This window comes from Procambarus clarkii, chromosome 5 (genome assembly GCF_040958095.1).
Source record: "Procambarus clarkii isolate CNS0578487 chromosome 5, FALCON_Pclarkii_2.0, whole genome shotgun sequence".
Lineage (NCBI taxonomy): Eukaryota > Metazoa > Arthropoda > Malacostraca > Decapoda > Cambaridae > Procambarus > Procambarus clarkii.
Window position 1 is genome coordinate 6,155,079 of NC_091154.1, and position 26,140 is coordinate 6,181,218.

Below are 26,140 nucleotides of genomic sequence, written 5' to 3' on the forward strand. Positions count from 1 at the left end.
ACATTGCGAGTCACTTGTGTGGTTTGCAAGCTGTAGAGTGAATGAGCTTTTCAAAACATAATTTTTGTGTAAGGAAATGTTGTACAAAATAAAATGTTGCTTAACTCATAATTGTCTATTTTAAGTAAAACTTCTGAAATGTTTTGAAGTTTAAGAAATTTTAAAGATCATTTGAGTTATCACCCAGTGGCAAAATATGCTTTAGTAATGTAAAATCAATTTTATCAGCAGTGATACTATGTTTCATTCATCCCTTGCCCGAATTTGATCATTGTTTTATGACACAGAATTCCTCGCATAATATGCTTATTTAATGTCTTGACAGTATAAAGGAAACTGAAGTTGTATTTAGGTATTAGTTTTTAATTTAATAGCAAGATATGCTCAAGAAATGTCATTAGTTTAATCTCACTGCATTTGTTATATTGTTCTTTGCTTGTGTTTTTGACGCTATTTATGGTATGATACATCTCTCCTATTTGTGTGTTAGATCATCTTGTCTAGCGTGGCTAATATTCCCTCCTGTTGTAAGAGGTCCAAGTGTGTGTTATAATGTGTCACGCACATTGCTCCTCCTGCTGCTGCTGCTGCTGCTGCTGCTGTTGCTGCTGCTGCTGCTGCTACTGTTGCTGCTGCTGCTGCTGCTGCTGCTGCTGCTGCTGCTACTGTTGCTGCTGCTGCTGCTGCTGCTGCTGTTGCTGCTGCTCATGTAACATTTGGCCTTGAAAACTCTTCAATGTTTTTCATTGCCTTCGCAACACTTTAGATTTCTGTAATGTGTATAAATGCGGCTCCTCCGTCCTATCCTTCGTTTTTAATGTATTGAACTTCTATTTTAAATTTGTCGCCATCTTTTCTTTTAGTGTTATTGTCCAATAGGCAAATAATCTTCGATTTTTCTTTAGCTACTGTAGTTAGTTAACCCCAAAGTCATTTATTCACTATTAAACCAATTTGGCAAATGTAAAATAATTGTAAAGTCTCTAATACTGTAATCAAGTTGATTAATGTGCATGATAAATGTGCATTAATTATCTTATCCAGATGATTAATGTGCATGATACTGTATCTTTTTCCAGTGACCTTAAATTTCATCTTGGGTATCACTTTCTTTTTACCCTATGTTATCTCTCTGGGGATGCCAGATTGAGGCCTGTTTTGCTTTTTACTAAAGGAGATGTGAGGTTGTAGCAACAAAGAGATACAAAGGGCCTTTGTGTATCTGTTTCAAGATTGCAGAAAATTATTGTAAAGAAAAAAATATGCCCACACACACTGCAAAATGGCAGGCATCTCGTGATGGGATACAAACTGAAATCAATTGTCATTTTTGGTTCCATAGTAATAAATGTGATGTTTACAAAGTAGGTTGTCTGTGGCACTGATATTAAATCCCACTAAATAATTTTCTACATATATAGTGAAATCCAGGTCATGAGTACCATTACTCTCATAATAAGTTTACTGCAACATGCAGGAAGTGTGAAAAATATAATAATTTTTCATATGCCATAAGAAATTGCTTCTCGTCACTGTATCTATGACTAAATTACTGCAATACTAACTTACTTGGGAGGCCTTGGTAAACCATTCATATGTCTGTAGTTAATTTATTGATTGTTTCATTTTCTCACACCTCCATTTCTACTGAACTATTTAACATCAACAAATGTTAGCGAGTTAATCATTAGCACAACAGGTGTACTTCACTCTGAATCTCTCAATGGCCTCATTAAGTAGGGGTTTTATCCAGCGACGGTGACAACAAGAGATGACTGCTGTGTGTTCGAGAACTCGCGGCTTCATTCACAGTCAGATCTTAGCGGGGAAACATTGTTTACTAATCACAAAATAGTAAATCCTAGGAAAAATATGCACCCTGAGCAGTAAAGTTCGATGCTATAGACTAGACTGACAATATTCTGTATAGCTGTGCAGACAAAAATATAAATTTTGTTTACCAGAGTTGATAAAATATGTTCAGAATATACAGTAATGCACAATGAACTTGCAAGAATAATATACAGTAATGCATGCTGTAGTCGCAACAAGTTCATGTATCTATGAGCCAATATTAAGGCCATTTGTCCCTAGGGCGTTCACAGACACGGGTTCATTCCCATTGTACGACCCCCATCCCCCATGATTGATCTTAGAATATAGTATCATTACTTTATTATTAAAAATGTGTTAGTTGCTCTTTAAAAGTCGGGGGTCAGATTCATGAAGCAGTTACTCGAGCACTTACGAACCTGTACATCTTTTATCACTCTTTGGTGGCTTTGTTTATAATTATTAAACGGTTAATGAGCTCCATAGAACCAGGAGGCTGTTTATAACAATAACAAGTTGATTGGGAAGTTTTTATACAAGGGGTACTTGTAAACTGTTTAATAAATGTAACCAAAGGCATCAAAGATTGAGGAAAAATGTACACATTCATAACTGTTTCATGAATCTGGCCCCAGAAATATTAAAAAAATTAAAAGAGAATGGTAATTTCTTAAAATAGTGACAAAAGAATGTGTGTGAACTTCAAAAGAGAATTACTCCAATAATTATGGAGACAGCGTGTGTTGTAAAGGTTTTGTTACCTATGTTAAAAGAAAGCAAACACTATAAACTTGTGCGCCTGGCTTCACTGCCATCTTTTATTTTTTCCTATGGTGGCATGTTATATTGGTCGATCACGGCATGATGCCATTCATTGTACTGGTCAATCACTGCAGGATGCTGTATGTTATATTGGTTGATTACCACATGGTGCTGTATGTTAAATGGTCAATTATCTCCATGATGTCGTATGTTGTGGTGGTTGATCACCACATATTGTGTACTGTAGTGGATTACCACAGCAGGATGTCATGTGTTGTAGTGGTTGATCACCACATATTGTGTACTGTAGTGGATTACCACAGCAGGATGTCATGTGTTGTAGTGGTTGATCACCACATATTGTGTACTGTAGTGGATTACCACAGCAGGATGTCATGTGTTGTAGTGGTTGATCACCATATATTGTGTACTGTAGTGGATTACCACAGCAGGATGTCATGTGTTGTAGTGGTTGATCACCACATATTGTCTACTGTAGTGGATTACCACAGCAGGATGTCATGTGTTGTAGTGGTTGATCACCACATATTGTGTACTGTAGTGGATTACCACAGCAGGATGTAGTGGTTGATCACCACAGGATGTAGTGCTGTATTGGTCTATCAGCACGTGCTTAATGTTTATTTTATAGTTTTGTGGACTTCACTGCATGCCATGTATAATTTTAATTTATTGTATATCTTCTGTTACAGCAAATTGCCTTCTTTATTATAACAGTTTAATCAAGTGCTCTGGTTACACGAATTACTTGATCATTTTGTATTTTTTTTAAGGAGCCAATAGATAGTTTTTGGAAGTTGTTCAATGTCAACCAATTTTTTTTTTTACTAGTTGTATATGAAAAGGGTTTCATCTGGTTCAAGTCTCAGCATAAATAGGAAGGGAGAAAAAAATATTGAATAGTGTTTCAAAAGTTTTCCAAAATGGTCAAAAACGATTATCAAACACAAGTGTCAACTAAAATCATGTCTATGACCCTCGGCTATCACAATAGCATATATTAAAAAAAAAAATATATATATATATATATATATATATATATATATATATATATATATATATATATATATATATATATATATATATATATATATATATATAATTAGTTTTATTAACAAAAAATTAAGTTAATTTTTTTTTTTTCATTTTTTTTTTCTTATTTGTTTATCAGACGATTTGCATGAAACTTATACACCTGACTGCACGTAAGCCTATCTGTAAGGGTGCCAATTTTGGAAGAAATTGGTTGATGTCAAACTCAGCCACAGATGGCAGCACCTTAGTCTTTATTTTTTTACTTATTCTTTCAAGTTACATGAATCTTTGTATAACTTTTTCATTGTTTACTCAATTTACATCAAACTTAGACCTTATATGTAAAGTTTGTCTCTAAAATCCAGCGCCAGCATTTTTTCTTAAGTTCATTTATTAATTTTATAATAGCAATAAAACATGATATATTTGCATAATTTTTGGGGGGAAACTTGGACTATTTGTATTAGGAAAACTAAAGATGTTTTGAAAAATCCCCGGCATCAGATCCTTTATTATATGCTGTGTCAGAAGTGTCATAGAAATGATTTAATTTGAAACTTGTGGTTGTTATACGGATTTGAAAATGTGTAAAATTCATTGAAAAAAAAAAAAAATTCCCCTTCTATTTAGGCTGCAGTACTGAAACTTGGAACAATTGCAGCTCTTTTCATATACAACTAGTCAAAAAATATTGGTTGACATTGAACAACTTTTAAAAAACTATCTATTGGCCCCTTAACTAATAAGAAGAGTAATTATTGTAATTATTTATGGAGTAATTACACCAGCATCACACATCTATAATTTATTTTAATTCTCATGCAGCTTATTTCTCTTTGCACAATGAAATCACAAAAAAATCACACTTGCATAATTATGAATGACGAGATCGAACCTCCATTTGCCCAAGAAGTTTGGGGATGCTGGGTCGATCCCATTGTACAGCTTCCATATTTCTCATGTCTCTCTCCTCCGTTGAGCACCTTAGCCTTTTTTTGCGTTGAGAAATATTGACATCTCATGAAGAGAATCACAATTATTTGTCTAGTCCTTTTGGCACAGTCTTAACAGAACACGAGCACCAAGACGAGGCTCTCTTTGACATGAATATCTTCAGATATATAATTGAGCTTTGTGATATCAATAGGCTTAGCTTTCCTCTTTTGTGTGTGTGTGTGTGTGTATGTATTAGCAACAGTTCAAGAATGCTCCATATAGTTTTAAAGTGGTGTACAGTATAAATGTGTATCCTCCCCCCCCCTGTCCTCCCTCAGTTGGAGTAACTTTTTTGGGGGGATTAGGCTTGCTAATTCACTGCCAAACATGATCGAGTTGCTAGATTTGTGCAATACTGTATATGTATATATGTACATTATATATATATATATATATATATATATATATATATATATATATATATATATATATATATATATATATATATATATATATATATATATATATATATATATATAATATACACACACATCCTGATGTATACTCATATAGAGATATATATATATACATCCTAAAAATATGAATACACATGTGTAGAGTAAAATAATTTTCACTTTGTCTAAATTTTGTTACTATTGCGAGTGTAGCGACAAGTTGGCGAGTTTATATCTTAAATCGTAGGTGTAACATTTTCCATACCAAGCGAGGGTCAACTTAGTTATGGTGTTGAGTACTCTATGTTGTTTTATTACAATTTTATGTTGCTCTCTAGTTTGGCACAACTGATACAGGTTGGTACATAACGGCTCTGGTTAAATAAAGTATGAAGAGGAGTGTTGACCAGACCACACACTAGAAGGTGAAGGGACGACGATGTTTCGGTCCGTCCTGGACCATTCTCAAGTCGATTGTGATCGACTTGAGAATGGTCCAGGACGGGACCGAAACGTCGTCGTCCCTTCACCTTCTAGTGTGTGGTCTGGTCAACATTCTTCAGCCATGTTATTGTGACTCATCGCCTGCATGAAGAGGCGGAGCTTCAGGTCCAGTATATGCATCTACAAAGAGGAGTTGATAGGTCTACCCGATGAGGCAGTTGGTAATGGTTATGATGGGTCTATATTGTGAAGTAGTTGGCATCAGTCATGATAGGTGTCTGGATTGTGGTCGTGATGGATCTACTTTGTGGAGGGTTGATGGTCGTCCTGATAGATCTACAATGTGGAATGGTTGGTAATGATGGTGATGGAGCTGCATTGTAGAATGGTTAGCAGTCATCGTGATTCATCTACACTGTGAAGCGATTGGTTCAGATGCTGTGATGCTACACATAGATCAGGGGCTCAGACCCAGAATTCCACCATAATAACATGAATATTTATCATGCGTTTTCAAAATTTGCAAACCACATAACCTAAAATTTAACAGTTTTTCTCCCAGAACTTTAATAGAAAATATTTGGTAAATAAAAGTAAAGGTGTTTATATCCTTTACAAAAAAGTTTTTGTATCATTATTTGGAGAAATTGATGATTGCAAATGCAGATCATCTGAATTCAGTCTCCAGTATATATTTTAGATGCTTTTTGCTGTGATATGTAGAGAAAAGGAACTCTCAGAGATGTTGAGAGAGAGAAAAAAAAAAGCACAAGATATTTCAATTTCCAGGTATTCTTTGGACATTGGAAATTATTTGTTACAATGACTAAACCACAGTCAGAAAATGGAAGAAACATCGTTTCTCCATTTTCTGTTTTGAGGTTTGGTCATTGTATCTTCAGCCACATTATTGTGACTCATTTGTTTGTTTGTAAAGTTATCCATGGATTGCTGTTCAGAAAATGTTACTGCCCCTGACACTTTGTTTGTATGGCAGACCACACGACTCTTAACTAGGTCAAATTAGCGGCTCTGTTGCTAGTCTTGTTTGTCTTATACTGACACAGCTGTTTACTCTTACAAATAATTATGTCAGTCATGAAAGTGGTTTGACACGGTATATCAGTATAGATTAAATTTGTAATATGTAATTAGTAGTCGCTAGCATTCATTTGTTACATGTAGTCATGTATGAAAACAGGTAAAATGTCAGTTCAAAGGTAGTTTTTAACATATACAATATTACAGTATATCTTTCACTAAATCACTATGTACTGTATGTTACTTTCTTAAGCAGAGTTTATATTAATCATTTCAAACAATAGATGACAATTGCATACACAAAGAAGAGTTTGGTTGTGTTCAGCATTGTTTACAAGGATTAACAGCACCCAGAACAGAACAGGATTTTAGTTAGTAGTAGTAAACGAAACCTTGATCTAAAGAGGTCTCAACATATACAGTACAATGTGTAAAATTGTGTTATACAGTCAACCATCCACTATACCTGAGTATACTGTACAGTATTTGTGTTTACTGTACATGTAAACTTTGTGTTGCTGTATATTGTGTACACCAGGTAATACATATATTCAATGGCAAGCTCAAAACATTTATATACTGAAGCATATAGAGGATTTACAGGCCATGTGAAGGCACACACACACACGCCTATACAAGTAACGTGCGCAACGTATAAGCACACGTACATAAACACAATTGGGTTGTATAATAAATGGGACCTGCCAAAAAAAAACGAGTAACCTCAACATTAAATTACTTGTATTGAATGTACTTCCATGATTGGTTGTGTTAAGAGGCAGCCCGAGTGAATGAGCACAACTCCACACACAAGAATAAATGAAATGTGCTGGGTTCCTCCGCTCTCCCCATTTCTTTATTGTAAATAACTGCTACACTTTTACTTGATTTGAAGTGCCTTTGTAAGCTAGTGTGATAATTGGCCAATACTTTAGTTTATCTGGATCACCTAAAGTCTCTGCGTATCAGTTGTCCAAATGTGTGCTCGGAGGTGATTGATGTTCTTAATATTAAATGTTCTGTATATTTTTAATAGGACCTTTGTTTTTTTTATAATTTACCAGATGTTTTTATCATCATTTGGTACCATAAGTGTTTTGGAAATGTTATATCCAGTTGTATTATATGAAATAAACCAGTCAGTTAATGTGTTGTATATTTTAAGTCCTCAAAACTTTGGACTTGGACTGGTTGGTAAAGCAATGGCTTCACTTCTTGCAAGTCAGTGTTCAATCGATAGTCCAAGTGGTTGGGCATCCAGCCCATCCTCCAAACACCCAAAAGTGATTCCATGCACCCGCCAAACCCCGTTTATGAAAAAAACGGTTTACACACGACTTGCAACTAATGACGTTCGAACATTCCCGGAACAAGTGCTTCACTGAAGATTTTTGTTTGAACCACAACGCTATAAATGCTTCACCCCAGGTACTGTACTACAAATACAAATAATCGCCAACAAAACCTAAACACCTAACCTAAGCCTATATATTCACAATATGCTAATATATTATAATTTGTATTTGAGAAAATAACTTTAATGAACAGCATGTAAAATTTCTGAATGCGTCTGGATCAACCGCTGGATATAATGGACTTGCGTCGAGGACAGGTTGTGGGCACCGCACCTTGTCCCTATACACTGTTATAGTTACCTCATTTTGAGTTGCCAACACATTCAATACTTTTACTTACCTGACCAACCCTGTCTCAAGTTTTCTGAATGTCTCTTGATGTTGTTGTCCATTTGATTTTGTATTAGCAACATGAGTGATATTTAGGACATTTTGAATATTCCACAGCACAGGTGATGTTTAGGACTTGCTATCTTGATGCCTTCTTTTGATAACTTTCTTCTGAACAACTTATATTTGCTCTCAAGTAATTATCAAAAGAAGGCACCAAACCAGGAAGGCTATGTAGCACCATCAAAGTGCGAAATAATCAGAGGGCGCTAAATATTACCAAGAATGCCAATACGAGAATAGAAATGCAGAAGGCGAACGATATCAAAAGTGTCCAATTCACCAAGAATTCTATCGAGGGACAAGGTAAGGTAATTATCAAAAGGCACCAAACCGGGAAGGCTATGTGGCACCATCAAAGTGCGAAATAATCAGAGGGCGCTAGATATCACCAAGAATGCCAATACGAGAACAAAAACGCATAAGGGAAACAATATCAAAAGTATCCGATTCACCTAGAATTCTATCGAGGGACAAGTGACCGCGAGGGACGGCCGGAAAGCAAGACACACACACGTCCTGGAAGTAAGGACATTCACAAAGAATATATACACAATTGTAAGATAGATAATGCAATTTGGACAAGGAGGAGCAGGGCGGTGCTCTATTAAGTGATTGTTAGTTAAGCGAGTACGGCCAATCCGCAAACAAGAGCCTTTTCCCACCGCCGGTTACGGTGGCAGGAGGAAGGCCACGGGGACTCACTTCGAGAGTACGTAGCTTGTCACCAACTACAGAAGACCAACAACCCTGCCAACGGGCAAGGATGGAGGAATAACTGGATAATTCTGAATAAGGAATGCCTTTACGGGAGATGGGACAAGAACGGATAGCTTCCCTAGCGGCAGCATCTGCACGCTCATTTAAAGAAACACCAATATGGCTGGGAACCCAGCAAAACTCTAATGATTTGAATTTACTAGAGATAAGAAACAGCCAATGTTGAATCTCGATGACCACCGGATGGACAGGATTAAAGGACCCTAGAGCCATGAGAGCACTACGAGAGTCAACTACAACCACAAAGGAGGATTGACAGTGAGAAAGCAAGAGACAGAGCATAGAAAATAGCATAAAGTTCTGCTGTGAAGACTCTAGCCTTCGAAGGGAGACGACACTTATTATAAGTGCAGTCAGGAAAAACAACAGAGTAGCTCACACCATTGCAGACTCAGACCCATCGGTGAAGATGGAAACAGTGGGAGTGCAAAGAAAAGTGCTCAAGGAAAAGGCGTTTCAGAACTGTAGGAGGGGTAAAAGCTTTAGTGATGCGGGTCAAGGACGTACAAAACTTTGGAAGGGGGACTCTCCACGGAGGTAAGGAACAATACGAGAAACATTAGAAATATGAACGGAAAGAGAATCCTGTAAGCGAGATAGTGGGACAGAAAGGAGGTGGTGATGAAGAGGAACAGGAACCACAGGAGTGGTAGAAGTTAAAGCACGACAGAGGCAAGAGGAAAGATGTTGTACGGACCGCGCAAGATAGCGAAGACAGTAGCGATCATGACAGTCCTGGAGAGAGTGTCAACATACAAACTGAGGGCATATTTGCTCTCAAACGATCACTATATATTGGCATTTGAGAATGAACTGATCAGAGAAAGATATTAATGAATTAAAATTTTTGGTCTGCCCATACGTGTATCAACAAACTCTAGTACTGTGTAAAAATTTTCAAAGAAATTAAACTAGAGAACTGAAAAATTTGAAAATCGAGATTCCCCCAATTGTCAAAATTCGGCACCAAGCCGAGGAGGCTATGTAGCACCATCAAATGTGCAGGATATTCACGCGCCCCTAAATATCACTAAGGATGCCAATACGAGAACAAAAGCACACAAGGCCAACATCAAATGTATTAATTCACTAAGGATGTGATCAAGGGACAGGTTACCGCGAGGGAAGCAAGACACACCAGGACATTCAACAAGGACATGCACGACCATAAAAGGGACAATAAGAAGCAGGGTGGCACTCCTTTAAGAGCCCTCGCCAAAGCAGTTTCCCACTGCCAGTTACAGTGGTAGGAGACAGGCCATGGGGAAAACACTACCCTTAAGATCACGCAGCTTGTTACCAGTAACACAAGATCAGCAATCCTGCCAACAGGCAAGGATTAGGGAATGAACAACTGGGTAGAAGTAGAAATAAGGAACACCTTTGTGGGAAATGGGACAGTGCGGATAGCCTTCTTCATGGCTGCATCCGCACGCTCATTTAAGGAAACGCCAATATGGCTGGGATCCGAACAAAATTTGACTATCTAAAATCTGGAAATCTTAAATGCTGGAGATAAGAAACTGCAAATATTGAATTTTAACAACCACAGGATGGACAGGATTAAAGGACTCCAGAGCCAAGAGGGCACTGCGAGAGTCAACTACAACAAAGGAAGAATGACGGTGTGAAAGCAGTTGATGAAGAGCATACAAAATTGCATAAAGTACTGCCGTGACGATGCTAGTCTTCGGAGGCAGGCGACACACAGTTGAAGTCAGGAAAGACGACAGAGTAGTCTACACCGTCAGCAGATTTGAGGCCCATCTGTGGAGACGAAAATGGAGCGAGTGTGAAGAAAAGTGAGCAAAAAAAATGAGTTTTAGAACTATAGAAGGGGGTAAAAGCTTTAAGTCATTCGGGTCAAGGTTCTACAAAACATAGGAAAAAGGACACTCCATGGGGATGGGGGTAAGGATGGAACGACACAAGGAGAAACATTGGTAACACGGTGCATGCTTAAGTGGGACACTGAAGTTTGGATGAAAAGGACAGGGCATTGTTCCATACAGTGCTTATGAGTTTAAGTGTGCTACCGATACACAACCTAGCCACTTATTTCCCCGTCATCTATTACAGTGGTAGGAGGAAGGCCAAAGGGAAGATCACTTTTCAGTACCACACAGTTTGTTACCTGCAATGCCAGCCCAATGGCATTGGACTAAGACAAACACTAAAGCACTGACTTCGTCAAACATTATGCCACTGTTTTAGTTACTCAAGATCTAGGGAAATGATAGTTAGGAAATAGGACTTCCAATTTGGTGGGTAGCAACATCAGGTCCCTGGGCTCGTAGGAACTGCCTCACATGGGCCAATAGACACCATCATGTTTTCAGAATTCCCTCACACAATCCTAGAGAGGTCCAAGACTGTCATTCCTTAAAAATTACAACCTTTATTCCTTTCTCCAATGATTTTCAGGCATTCCACTTCATATGCCAGCCTTTGCTCTCTGGAACCAGGGTCCCGCTTGGAAGCCTCCACTGCCTATGGCGGGATAATTTATTTAAATTAAATCAAGTGTCAGTCATATAAACATTTCTTTAGACCAGTGATGTCTCCTCGACCCTTAGGCCCCCTCACTATTGCCAACCATGCCATTCAGAATCTTGGAAAATGCAATTTTCAAGTATTTTATATTTTTACTCTCATGCCAATTCCAACAGAAATAAAATATCTTAAAATGCTTTGTAATTTTATTAAAAACTTTACTTAGTAATTACAAATTAAGGTACAAGAGTTCGTAATACGTATATTTCTATGGACAAAGCCATCATACGTGCAACATACAGCACACTTCATGTATACTCTTAAAATAATATTCTTGTTGCCACTGCCATCAATGACTGATGTAGCCTTATACAACAACCATTAATCCAAAATAAAATTATCTTGCTAATTATAAAAAAAAACTCAAATATTTTATATTTCTTTCTCTCTGACTCTCTCTCAACACGCACACACGAAGGTCAGAAGAAAACTACACTTCATGCCTTTGTAAGAAACATTGTTTGATCCAAAAAAATGATGAAACTCCTCTACAGTATGAAATCCCCCAAGATGAGGGGTTGAGTGGGGGAATAACAAGACAGCCACCTGTGCTCGAGGGGGCCACAGTCTGGGGTGTGTTGGTCTAGTAAGGCCGGCCACCTGGAGGACCTGAAATGAAAATATTCGATGATTAACATATCTGATCACACTACACGAGTCATACTAGCATGATTTATTAGATCACACTACACGAGTCATACTGGCATGATTTAGAGTACCAAGTAAGATTTTAATAAATAAAAGTCCTGTTGGTACACGGGGCTCATATCGGCTTTCTCAGCCCTCCAATTAAGACACCATTTTGGAAAAAAAACAAAAAATCATAAGACACTTCCTTTGTACTCGCCTAGTTGTGCTCTCAACTATCAACCAACTGATGTACAGGTTCCTGAGCCTATTGAGCTCTATTGCCGGTTGTTCCGGCAATATTTCTTATACTCGCTGGGAGGATGTTGAACAACCATGAACTTCTGATGTTTATACAGTGTTCTCTGATTGTGCCTAGGGCACCTCTGCTCTTCACTGCTTCTATTCTGCATTTTCTTCCAGGTCGTTCACTCCAGTATGTTATTTTACTGTATAGATTTGGGACCTGACCCTCCAGTATTCTAGGTGTGTATATTATTTGATCGTTCTCTCTCTCTCGTCTCCTTTCTAATGAGTATATTTGGAGAGCTTTGAGATGATCCCAATAATTAAGGTGCTTTATCACGTCTATGTATGCCGTATATGTTCTGTAATTCCCTTTATTTCAGCAATCTATCCCGCTTTGAAGAGGGAAGTGAGTACTGAGCAGTACTCAAGATGGGGCAGTACAAGTGATTTGTACAGTACAACCATTGTGATGGGATCCCTGGATTTGAAAGTTCTCTTTATCCATCCTATCATTTTTCTGGCTGCAATATTTGCTTGGTTAAGCTCCCTAAATGTTAGGTCGTCAGACATCATTATTCCCAAATCCTTTACATGCTGCTTTCCTACTATGGGCAGATTTGATTGTGTTTTGTACCCTGTATTATGTTTTAAAAGTCCTTATTTTTACCAAACCCGAGTACCTGGAATTGATCACTGTTAACCCTCAAACTGCTAGGGGCCCAAATGGAATTCACACCCACAGGCACTAAAAAAAAAAAAAAAATCTTTCGTCTTATAGAAGTGTTCATTTTTGTTCCCTGATCACAGAAAAAATAACAAAAAAATCGTAGGTGGCATATTTTAGCCGCAATAGGGTAGGGAAGTGTGGCAAAAAAGAGGCGTTGGCAGAGCCTTCGCCAGATGAGGTCTACTCCGCCCGATGAGGTCTACTCCGCCCGAGCTGTCAGACGGCAGTTGCCACAAATATATTATTACCTAATTATTTCAATGTCTGATTTTTTCTTAGTTTTTTTGCAGTAATATTATTCCATACAGTGAATTGTGGTATATTTATATTATAAAATGTGTGAACCATCGCTGTACTCAAAATTATGGTGTGCATATTAGTGATTCAATTATTATGTTCATAAAACAATAAACAAATAGTTTTGCTGTTGTTACACTATACACAGGTTATAAGAATCTGCATGTTTTGTACACCATAACGAACTACTAAGTTGGTCTTGTGAGTCAAAAAGCAACGAGGAGTGACCGCCAAACACCAGCGAGCCACTCACTGCCACTCCCTCCCTCAACACCACCTCATTCTCTTCCCACAATACTGTTTTTGCATTTATTCACTATACACAGACGTTATATTTACGTATTTACATGTTTTGTTAACCATAACTGTACATCTAAGCTTGTATGGTGAGTAAAGGCACAAAGATGGAACTACTCACACAGTCAGCTGATCGGCGGCCGCCTTCAAGGCCAGACGCGACGCACTAATATTTCTCCTCCAACAATATTGTTTGTGGTGTTATTACGCTATATACACACATTATATATAAGTATCTACCTGTTTTATTCACCATACCTGTACAAATAATCTGGTATGGTGCCCAAATACCATAGTGGCCATCAGTAAACAACATGCCAAGTCGTGCAGACGACACTCCTCCCTCACCAAAATGGCGGCTCCCAACCTACTCCTCTCGCTGATATCTCACACTATACACACGTTATAAGTATCTACATTTGTGTTCACCATAGCGAACCACTAAGCTGGTATGGTGAGTGCAGTCAATAAATGGTGACCACACACACAGTCAGAAGACGACGCCACAACCCTCCCTCCATGGAGCAAAGCGCTAAATATCACCACAATCCTGGTGTTTTATCAGTCAGGGGGGCTTCAGTAATACTATCACTGCTAAATAACAGCAGTATCATATATATTATGGCATTTGTAGGCGATGCTGTGGTCACAAGCTGAACAGTGGTGCTGTGAGCTCGTGCTGCGTACAGTGCGCCAGCCTTGGTGGCTTGCTCAATACTGACGCTCTCACACCCAAGAATGTAGGCATGGAGTTTTTTTCTAGGTGGCATCTGGCAACTATCGGCCGTGGCTGTACTATTGCTGCCCCTATCCCAGGCAGGGCGTTTAAATTATAGCGCTAGACATGAAATCATAAATATATATGATGTGCACGGTTTCGGTTTTGTCACTGATATCATATATATATGATTTGCGCGGTTTAAGGGTTAAACATCATGTTAATTTCTGTTGCCCAGTCAAAAACTTTATTAATTAATGTCTTCAGCAAAGGTAATTTTCATGCTGATTTTTGTCATCTCCAAAGAATGATACAAAGTTGTGACTTGTATTTTTGTCTGTATCTGATATGTGAATGAGGAAAAGCAGTGGCACAAGGACTGTACCCTGAGGTACAGAGCTTTTAACTGCGCTTGGACTCGATTTTATATGGTTAACTGTTACTCTGTCCTGTTCAATAGAAAACTGAGTATCCAGCATCCTACTTTACTGGTTATTCCCATAACCTCATTTTGTGTGCTATCACTCAATGGTCACATTTATAAAATGCTGTGCGACGTCTGTGTATACCACCACTACATTCTGTCTTTTCAACTTTGTCAACTCAATTCTCATCCTAAGATATTCAATTTGGTATCAATGTGTTCGCAATAGAATTCTCTACAGGACTAAATGCATATAAACTCCAAAAGCCCGGCTTTCCATCCACAACTAACAGAGAAAGTGAGAGAAAGTTATTCGGGAGCGCGCAAGAGTGATAAAATATTTACACTCTTTTCAGTTTTGTCAACGCAATTCTTGTCCTAGGTCTTTCATTTTGGTATCATTGTGTTCGCAATAGAATTCCCAACAGGACTATATGCATATAATGTAAAAAACAGCAGCGATCTCCACCCGCCGACGTGATGAAAACAGGCCGCGGTTACAAGAAAGAGCGCGCTGTGCCACCCCAAGGCGCCTCTCATTATGAAAAGTGTATATTCTTTTCAACTTTGTCATCTCAATTCTAGTCCTAGGTATTTCAATTTGGTATCAATGTGTTTACAATAGAATTCTCTACAGGACTAAATGAATATAAATCCCCAAAAGCGGCGAGAAACCGAGAAAATGAGAGCGTGAGCAATAAAATGAGTACTCTCTACACTTTGGACATCTCAATTCTCGTCCTAGGTCTTTCATTTTGGTATCATTGTGTTCGCAATAAAATTTCCTACAGGTGTATATGCAAATATTAAGTCCAAGAGCCCGGCATACCACCCACAGCAAACAGAGAAAGTGACAAAGCGTTACCCCTGTGAGCGCTAATAAAGAGCAATAAAATGGGTATTCTGTTTTCAACTCTGTTACCTCAATTCTGGTCCTAGGACTTTCATTTTGGTATCAATGTATTCATAATGAAATTCCCTACAAGAGTATATGCATATAATGTCCAAAACCGCAGCAAGACCTTCCCGAAAACGCCGCTACTGTTGCCGCACGGAGGACTCAATGCTGAGTCCTCGCCGGACTTGCCTGTTTTACGGACGACTCAGCACTGAGTCGTCGCCGAGCGAAAGTGTTAAACTTCAGGTGAAACCTAAATCAGTGATTAAAATAAAAATATTTAACAGGTCAAAGTGTTCATACCTCCTCTCATCATGGAGCTGCCTGGGGGAGCCATGGGCCCTCCTCGACCCATGTGTGGGGGCATACCTCCCATCATGTGTGGGGGCATGCTGCCTGGGGGTCCTCCTCTGGGGGGCACGTTCAACTGGGGTCCAGCCCGAGCTGCTGGCTGCATCATCTGTTGTGATGGGCCGCCCACTCCCCGCACTGGGCCTTGCAGGCCGCCGCCTCCAGTTCCTGGCATCCCACGGCCGGCAGGGCGACCCACACCAGGCCCAGGGGAAGCTCCAGGCAGATTAACACGTGGGCCATCCTGTTTGTGATTAAACAATATTAATTTAATAGCCATTTGATACGAATGCACAAACCTAAATTTCCAATGTTTACTACTAATTTTAAATAAAAACAAAGACTTTGGTTCCATTGCACCTTGTAAACATCAAATGCCCAAACCCCAAAGACACGAAAAGAGTCACTATGTTTAGGTCTGCCCTGGACCATCAAGGCATTTCAACAAAGCGGTAAGATTCAATACACAAGGTCAGACATAAACCTCGTAAACACCAACACACACACACACCTGAACTACTGTACTCATAAGGCCCCAAAAATTAATTAGCCTTTCAAATGGAAACTGATGACGGAGAGAAACCACACATATATATACCTCTGTAGGTGGAGGACCCTCCAAGGTCATGGTGACGATGGTTTCACCTCGCAGTAAAAGCAAACCCATAGTCCGCTTCTCCTGCTTTTCTTCTTTGTTCTTTTTTCCTCGAACACACCGGAACTCCTCACAATCGGCGAGGATGACATTCATGTGTTTATCAAATGCTGCAAAAAATTTAAATCTATACTAAGCTGAATAATCAATGGGCAAATGAGAAAAAATTTAACATACAATATACAAGAAAACTTTTGTATATCGAGTCACGTACTTGAGAGAAATATGGCATGTCTGACTTTCACACTCTGATGGCACTAAAATGTGGCATTCGTACTCCGACAGTAAACAATGATGGCACTAAAATGCACCATTAAATTCCCATTCACAAACATTTGAATATTCATCACTGTTACGTATAGTGTATTGTAAATACACATTTGTTTCTGCATCTATTCTCTAGAGAAGTGTTCCCAACCTTTGTAATAGTTTGGGTCATTTTAAATAAAAACATGAATTTCATTGTCACCTGAAAGGAGACAATTTGTCATTGAATTATCATCCTGGTTAAATAAGAAAAATTAAACAAAAATTAAATAAAATTTACTCAAAAATACATTTGCATATGATTAGAATTAGCCTATTTATTACCATATCTTGTGGAACACCTAGCTACCTTGGGGATCTGCAGAACTCCAGTTGAGAAAGGCTGATCTAGAAAATTAATTTGAGTCCTTTTTGACACCAAATTTATGGTTATAATCAAATCAAACAAATATCTAAGAAAATGTAAAATTATTGTTAACATTCTAAGCATATGTGAGGGGTACCTGCCGAGCCCACTATGTTTACAGTTGGGAACGTGTGAACAGGACCAACAAATAACTCTGAAAACATTAAATGATTAAAACATTTTTCATAACACTGAACAGCCCGGGAAGCCTGGAACAGTCTTTCCGGACCTTTTACAGTCAGGAACATTTTACAGAATATTTACAGTCTGGAACTCAAAAGAGCCTGGACTGTCAAAATGTTAATATTTATTAAAGCATTAATTACGTAGCTGATCAGCGGGTATTGAAGTGAAAACAGCATGGGCACTACGAGAGCAACATCTACCATTACAACAAAATGACAGATGTAATGGGTCAGAATAATGACCCTTTGCATCGAAATGACAGGATAAAACATTAAAGACACACCTTCCGCAATTTAGGAAACGTGCCAGTTCACCTCCCTAGGGGTTAAACAAGCAACATCGCAGAGAAAAAGTGCACAACAGTGAATGAATGTCTGACAATCGCACTGAAAGCAATCAAAGCGAGAAACAACCCATAAATAGTGTTTTTTGAAAGCAAGTGTAGAAGCACATGGTGAGAGTGAAGAGTGTGGTGGGTAGAGGCAGGCAGCCTCTACCCTCCCAAGTTACCTCAGGTGAGGTGCGGCCAGCAGATACAGGCAGGTCACTACCAGCCCAGCCACCAAGGTTTTACCAAGGGAGGATATCATCATTAAAGTTTAAGACTACAACATTAAGCTCCCTACAAATGCCATCACAGCACCGATACCAACAATAATAACTATCCCGGTGTTGAAATAAACAACAAAGGTACAGTCCTTGCACCGCTACTGTTCCTTATTCTCATATCTGATATAGACAAAAATACACGTCACAGCTTTGTGTCGTCCTTTGCAGATGACACAAAAATCAGCATGAAAATTACCTCTGCTGAAGACATTGAAAAACTACAAGCAGATGTCAACAAAGTTTTTGATTGGGCAGCAGAAAATAACATGATGTTTAACAGTGATAAACTTCAGGTACTCATGTACAGCAAAAATGAGGATCTGAAACATAATACAGGGTACAAAACACAATCGAATCTTCCCGTAGTAGAAAAACAGCATGTCAAGGATTTGGGAATAATGATGTCCGACGATCTAACGTTTAGGGAGCATAACCAAGCAAATATCGCGTCGGCCAGAAAAATGATCGGATGGATTACGAGAACTTTCAAATCCAGGGATCCCATCACAATGGTTGTACTATACAAATCACTTGTGTTGTTCCGTCTCGAGTACTGCTCAGTACTCACTTTCCTCTTCAAAGCGGGATAGATTGCTGAAATGAAGGAATTACAGAGAACATATACGGCACGCATAGACGAGATAAAACACCTAAATTATTGGGATCATCTCAAAGCTCTCCAAATGTATTCTCTAGAAAGGAGACGAGACATACCAAATAATATACACATGGAAAATACTGGAGGGTCAGGTCCCAAATCTACACACTAAAATAACAACGTACTGGAGTGAACGATATGGAAGAAAATGCAAGATTGAACCAGTGAAGAGCAGAGGTGCCATAGGCACAATCAGAGAGCACTGTAAACATCAGAGGTCCGCGGTTGTTCAACGTCCTCCCAGCGACTATAGGAAATATTGCCGGAACAACCGTGGACATCTTCAAGAGAAAACTGGATGGTTTTCTAAGAGAAATTCCGGATCAGCTAGGCTGTGGTGGGTATGTGGCCCTGCGGGCCGCTCCAAGCAACAGCCTGGTGGACCAGACTCTCACAAGTCGAGCCTGGCCTTGGGGAGTAGAAGAACTCCCAGAACCCCATCAACCAGGTATCAACCAGGTATATCTGGGTTGTTAGAACAAACAAATGGAACATGCAAATATAACCATCCTAGAAACTGCAGAAATATCCTAAAGTGTTGCTCTGATAACTGCAAATACTTCCACCCCAAAACTGTAAAATTGGCTAACCAAAAAGGAGTGTTTTAACAATGCCCAGATTTTTATATCAAAGGAACAAAGCGAATAAAATCAGAAGAACGCCATTGTGAATACAGCAACACCCATACATACCCAAGGGATTTTTAAGTAAGAGAAAGAGAAAAAGAATACACAAGACCAGTAGACATGGCAGGCTGTGCAAAACATCCCTGTTGAATAGCAGAGATGTGATAGGTAAGCTGAGGAAGAACTATCAATATCAAGGGCCCAAGACTTCAACAATCCCGCTACACATAATGAGCATAACTGGCCGGCCTCTCATAGCGTTTGAGAGAGAACTCGACATCTTGAGGTTATCTTGAGATGATTTCGGGGCTTTAGTGTCCCCGCAGCCCGGTCCTCGACCAGGCCTCCACCCCCAGGAAGCAGCCTGTGACAGCTGACTAACACCCAGGTACCTATTTTACTGCTAGGTAACAGGGACATAGGGTGAAAGAAACTCTGCCCATTGTTTCTTGCCGGCGCCTGGGATCGAACCCAGGACCACAGGATCACAAGTCCAGCGTGCTGTCCGCTCGGCCGACCGGCTCCCTCATACACCTCCTACATACCTCCAAAGGTACATAGGTACAAAGACATACACCTCCAAAGAATACCTTATCAACCAGGCTGTGCGCAGCTGTGTCCAACAGCCTGGTTGACGAGACAACCAACAGGGAGGCCTGACCAGAGCCTGGGCCTGTTGATCCCCAGAAGCTACATAAGTTATACAACACATTGAAAAAGATTAAAAGTGAAGCAGACAGCTAGGTGCCACACTATGTTGGAGCAGCGTGAAACATTATTAGTCAAGGCAATGTTATTGACGTGAGCCATGGTTATTTTATGTACCATATATTCTCTTAAAGAAAAAAAAGAAACAAACCTTTCTAATACTTTTAAAGAGCTGGGAATAATCAACCACACTCACCTTTAAATATCCCTATGAACGTTCGACTGTCCTGCATGGTTACCTTCATCCGATAACCTATGTGGCCCAGCATTTTATTATTCTTCGAAAATGTCTGAAAAATAAGTTTTAGATTCATTAGACCATAAAAAAAGCCTCTGGCTGATAGCACAAAAAAATTGTCAGTACATGCAAATATTTGCATTCCATTGTTCCCAGATAACATTATACCCCACAGGTTGCACCACTCATGTTCAAAACCAAATAGCTATTCATGTGAACATTTCATGCATAATAGTTATACCATGTGTACCTATTCATATACCTATAATGTAGAACATAAACATAAAAAATAAGCTTATTTTATAACACAAGTGAAACTTACTGACTTGTAAGTTTGTTTCAGTAACTTACAAATAGTTACCGCAACTATTTGTGACTTACTTTGTTCATACAAATTAGTAAGTATAATGAAAGATTTAATTTTTTTTTTATCATATTATAATGGTTTGACCATTTTTCCATAGCCACTGTCCAAGGGTTAAGAGCTTTCTTTGTTATTCTAAGCATCTTTTGGTAATGGGATGGGGTTGAAACAATTGTACACGAGACGGATTGACTAATCTCATTTTTTGTCAAAATCGTGTACATTGCTAGGTTAGGATGTATTGGCTTAGGTCTGGCTATGTTAGGCTCGGTGGGCATAGGTGAGGTAGGTTTTAAAATCAGTTGGCAAACAGTCTGTCACTTGTATCCCAGTATGTTACACTGAATTAGTGCTTAACTAGCTGTATAGAATATACCAATCATGCAATAAGCACGCAACTAGTTTACCAAAAAACGTCAATAAACTGATGTGATTTGTAACCATGACACTAATTATATAACTTTTTTATAAGCTAATCAATGAGTAGTTACACTTTAAGCATTTAAATATAAACGTTACTGATTGCAGCTTCCATAGGGCAGCCAGGATTGTCTAAGTTCGTATGCTTACCATTATGCAAAATCAGTCTAAATTAGACACTTCAAAATGCAGTGTTCAGGCTAGAACAATCATCATATTGTGAAAATTCATGCATTGATTTTAATTAACTCAAGCAAATAATTACACAAGTACATTCTACTTGATACAACTGATAACCAATACCAGTTTCAAGTCGAATTACAATTTTTCCAGGATAGGTCACATCACACAACAATGTTACAGATTTTAAAACGTGCCCAACTTCACCCAATTTAAGCTAACCCAATCGAGCCTAACAAACAATATATATATACAGCATTATCAATAAGATTAGCAGATATTAGTCGGACCATCTAACGTGTAATTTGACGAAACCCCATTTTCAACCTCTAGAATAAAGGTAATTTTGTCCATAAAATTATATACTGTACTGCACATATATCCTATCTTCATATTATATAATTCATATAAACTGCATATTATAGAGGAGCCGGTCGGCCGAGCGGATAGCACGCTGGACTTGTGATCCTGTGGTCCTGGGTTCGATCCCAGGCGCCGGCGAGAAACAATGGGCAGAGTTTCTTTCACCCTATGCCCCTGTTACCTAGCAGTAAAATAGGTACCTGGGTGTTAGTCAGCTGTCACGGGCTGCTTCCTGGAGGTGGAGGCCTGGTTGAGGACCGGGCCGCAGGGACACTAAAGCCCCGAAATCATCTCAAGATAACCTCAAGATATCTTATATGTTCTATAGTTAAATACTGCACCACGGACAGCACACTATCAAGGGGTCACTTACATATCGGTACTGTACTGTATATATGTAAACTGCCTCATGCAGTGACCTCTAACCTACAACTCTAAACCTAAAACGAACACGAACAACAACTAAACGTAGCAAAATCAAACAAAACTTACTTGAAGCCTGGCATCCATCAGGACGAGCCTGACGCAGGAGTGTGGCTCATGGTAGCCACCCCAGGAGCACCCGGGAGCCTCGGACACCCTAACACTCCACCTCCAGGTCCACAACAGCACCAGTAACCCTAACACTCCACCTCCAGGACCACAACAGCCCCAGTAACCCTAACACTCCACCTCCAGGACCACAACAGCCCCAGTAACCCTAACACTCCACCTCCAGGACCACAACAGCCTCAGTAACCCTAACACTCCACCTCCAGGTCCACAACAGCCTCAGTAACCCTAACACTCCACCTCCAGGTCCACAACAGCCCCAGTAACCCTAACACTCCACCTCCAGGACCACAACAGCCCCAGTAACCCTAACACTCCACCTCCAGGACCACAACAGCCCCAGTAACCCTAACACTCCACCTCCAGGACCACAACAGCCCCAGTAACCCTAACACTCCACCTCCAGGACCACAACAGCCCCAGTAACCCTAACACTCCACCTCCAGGTCCACAACAGCCTCAGTAACCCTAACACTCCACCTCCAGGTCCACAACAGCCCCAGTAACCCTAACACTCCACCTCCAGGACCACAACAGCCCCAGTAACCCTAACACTCCACCTCCAGGACCACAACAGCACCAGTAACCTTAACACTCCACCTCCAGGTCCACAACAGCCCCAGTAACCCTAACACTCCACCTCCAGGACCACAACAGCCCCAGTAACCCTAACACTCCACCTCCAGGACCACAACAGCCCCAGTAACCCTAACACTCCACCTCCAGGTCCACAACAGCCCCAGTAACCCTAACACTCCACCTCCAGGACCACAACAGCCTCAGTAACCCTAACACTCCACCTCCAGGTCCACAACAGCCTCAGTAACCCTAACACTCCACCTCCAGGTCCACAACAGCCCCAGTAACCCTAACACTCCACCTCCAGGACCACAACAGCCCCAGTAACCCTAACACTCCACCTCCAGGACCACAACAGCACCAGTAACCCTAACACTCCACCTCCAGGTCCACAACAGCCCCAGTAACCCTAACACTCCACCTCCAGGTCCACAACAGCCTCAGTAACCCTAACACTCCACCTCCAGGTCCACAACAGCCCCAGTAACCCTAACACTCCACCTCCAGGACCACAACAGCCCCAGTAACCCTAACACTCCACCTCCAGGACCACAACAGCACCAGTAACCCTAACACTCCACCTCCAGGACCACAACAGCCTCAGTAACCCTAACACACCACCTCCAGGACCACAACAGCCCCAGTAACCCTAACACTCCACCTCCAGGACCACAACAGCCCCAGTAACCCTAACACTCCACCTCCAGGTCCACAACAGCCTCAGTAACCCTAACACTCCACCTCCAGGTCCACAACAGCCTCAGTAACCCTAACACACCACCTCCAGGACCACAACAGCACCAGTAACCCTAACACTCCACCTCCAGGACCACAACAGCCCCAGTAACCCTAACACTCCACCTCCAGGTCCACAACAGCCTCAGTAACCCTAACACTCCACCTCCAGGACCACAACAGCCTCAGTAACCCTAACATTACGGAATTACACGACCCGCCATACTGAATCCCGCGCGGTCCTTCCATAGCGGTTCAGGACTTAAGTCCACCGTTATTTAAAGATTCCCACAAAGAACATGCTAAAGAACCGCTGGAGAACCGCCAGAACCATCACCGTCGAGAGAAAAAACACCAAATAAGCCCGCGGCCCAAAAGCCCGCCATCGCCGCCCTCCTCCCATGTAAACAAACCAGCCCGGCAACCACCGCCGGTATTTATCGTCAAATATCTCCGGCAGCGGCCATCGCCGCGGGTCACAAAGGCGGTGGCGGCGTGGCGGGGGTCATGGCGGGGCCGGGGAGCCCTTACTCACCATAGTAGCCAGCTTGCCGGTTAAGATGGACGATATAAGGAGAAAATATGTCAGCGGAGTGACTTGGCGACGAGGGCGAGAGGGAACGTTTGTCCAAGCCGCCGCGTCTGCTGGATACCTCACTCACACTGCTCTACCTACTTTCTCTTTATTCTCTTTGTTTGATATATTTTTGCCTCTACTTATCATAAATACACAATAAATCTATTAATTAATATTGTTTAAAGCATTTACTTTTATTACATTTTTACATATTTTTACTCAAATGCGGCATTTGAAAGCAGCAGCATGCGCTGTATAATTCATTTCTCAAGAATTATCTACTGTTCCTATATTCTCTTTACTATATACCGCTTTACCTCAAACTATCATAAGTACACAATTAATTGAACAATAATTCTCATTTTAAAACATTCATTTTATTATATTTATAATAATGTTCACGAAATGTAGCTTTTGAATGCCGTCAGAATTGCTTGGTCCAAAACCTGTCCCTAGTATTAAAGCTATGACGTCATAGTGATGTCACACCCCCCCCCCCCCCGATTGATTGATAAAGATTAAGCCACCCAAAAGGTGGCACGGGCATGAATAGCCCGTAAGTGGTGGCCCTTTTGAGCCATTACCAGTATCAAGAGCTGATACTGGAGATCTGTGGAGGTAGTAAACAAGTGTGGCCGTCCCCTGCTATATATGGTGGGTGCGAACGAGGGGGTGTGAGATTTAAGGGCTATTCATGCCCGTGTTTACTGTAAGAACTCAATTAAATTTCTTTCTTTATTATGCACCCCATACCCATCCCGGGGGAAGGTGGTGGAAAGGGGTTACAGAGGCACATAATGGGTTCAGAAACTGAATCACAGAGTTCATTTAACTAAGCAAGTGACAATCTTTTGAAGCTAATTACACAATTGATAATGTTATATACATGTTGTGAGGTGATGGTAGCGCGCCAACTACCTGCCAACTGTAGTTGGTCTTACTAACATTAAATAAAAAAAGTAAATTAAAGTAAATAAAACTGGTAAAATCCTTTGCGGTGTGCTAGTTGGATGAGTCAACAAACTTAAATAATTAAATTATTTACGTAGAATAATAAACATAACAAAATAATTAATCCTGAAAACTTGGCATACACACAAAGATAAACAAACAATATTTACGTTACTTTAGCAAACAAGAAGGGACTGAGAGGAAGAGTTGGTGCCTTGGAAAAAATATAACTTGGCATATGTCATATATGTACTTGTTTATTAGCGAAATATTGACTATAAGCAATAAGTCATATATTTAGTGTCTTGTGCGAGAGCGGGTTGCAAGGTGACTATGTACAATAGGCTGCAGGTTCACCGCCACCCATGGTAACAGCCAGTGAAGGAGGAGCCGCGTAGTACATGAGAGAGCACAGGAGTCTTCCCCATGCTGGGTCAAAAAAAAATCAAATTCAAGTTCAAATGTTTATTCAGGTAAAGTACATACATATAAGAGGTGATACAAAAATTGTTAGATTTACAGATAGAGCTAGAACATACAATGCCTAAAGCCACTATTACGTAAAGCGTTTCGGCCAGGAAAAACATTAATTAAAGACTAAAACTTAATACTAATTGAGATTAGAGTATAAAATGTGTTGAGAAAAAATAAAAAAAAGGGGGAACATGGCAGAAAAACAGCAAAAATACAATTAGGTCGACAAACAACATTGTTTAAAAATAACAGACATGGGTTGACAATATAGGGGTATGGTAGGTTACAGGGAATTTATTAGGTAGTGTTTAGTTTTTATCTTAAACTGGTTGAGAGAGGTACAGTCTTTAACATGGTTGGGAAGGTCATTCCACAATCTGGGTCCCTTAATTTGTAGAG

General features: G+C 40.1%; 1 protein-coding gene across 1 annotated transcript; it reads right to left on the reverse strand.

Moving 5' to 3' along the window:
- Positions 1-11,737: 11,737 nt before the first annotated feature.
- SmB (small ribonucleoprotein particle protein SmB) lies at positions 11,738-24,397 on the reverse strand. The gene is made up of 5 exons (XM_045751766.2): positions 24,275-24,397; positions 20,505-20,598; positions 16,792-16,958; positions 16,146-16,437; positions 11,738-12,214 (listed from the first exon to the last, which is right to left on the reverse strand). Exons 1-5 carry the CDS (start codon positions 24,275-24,277, stop codon positions 12,189-12,191), a joined length of 582 nt encoding a protein of 193 aa, XP_045607722.1. The 5' UTR covers positions 24,278-24,397; the 3' UTR covers positions 11,738-12,188.
- Positions 24,398-26,140: the final 1,743 nt, after the last annotated feature.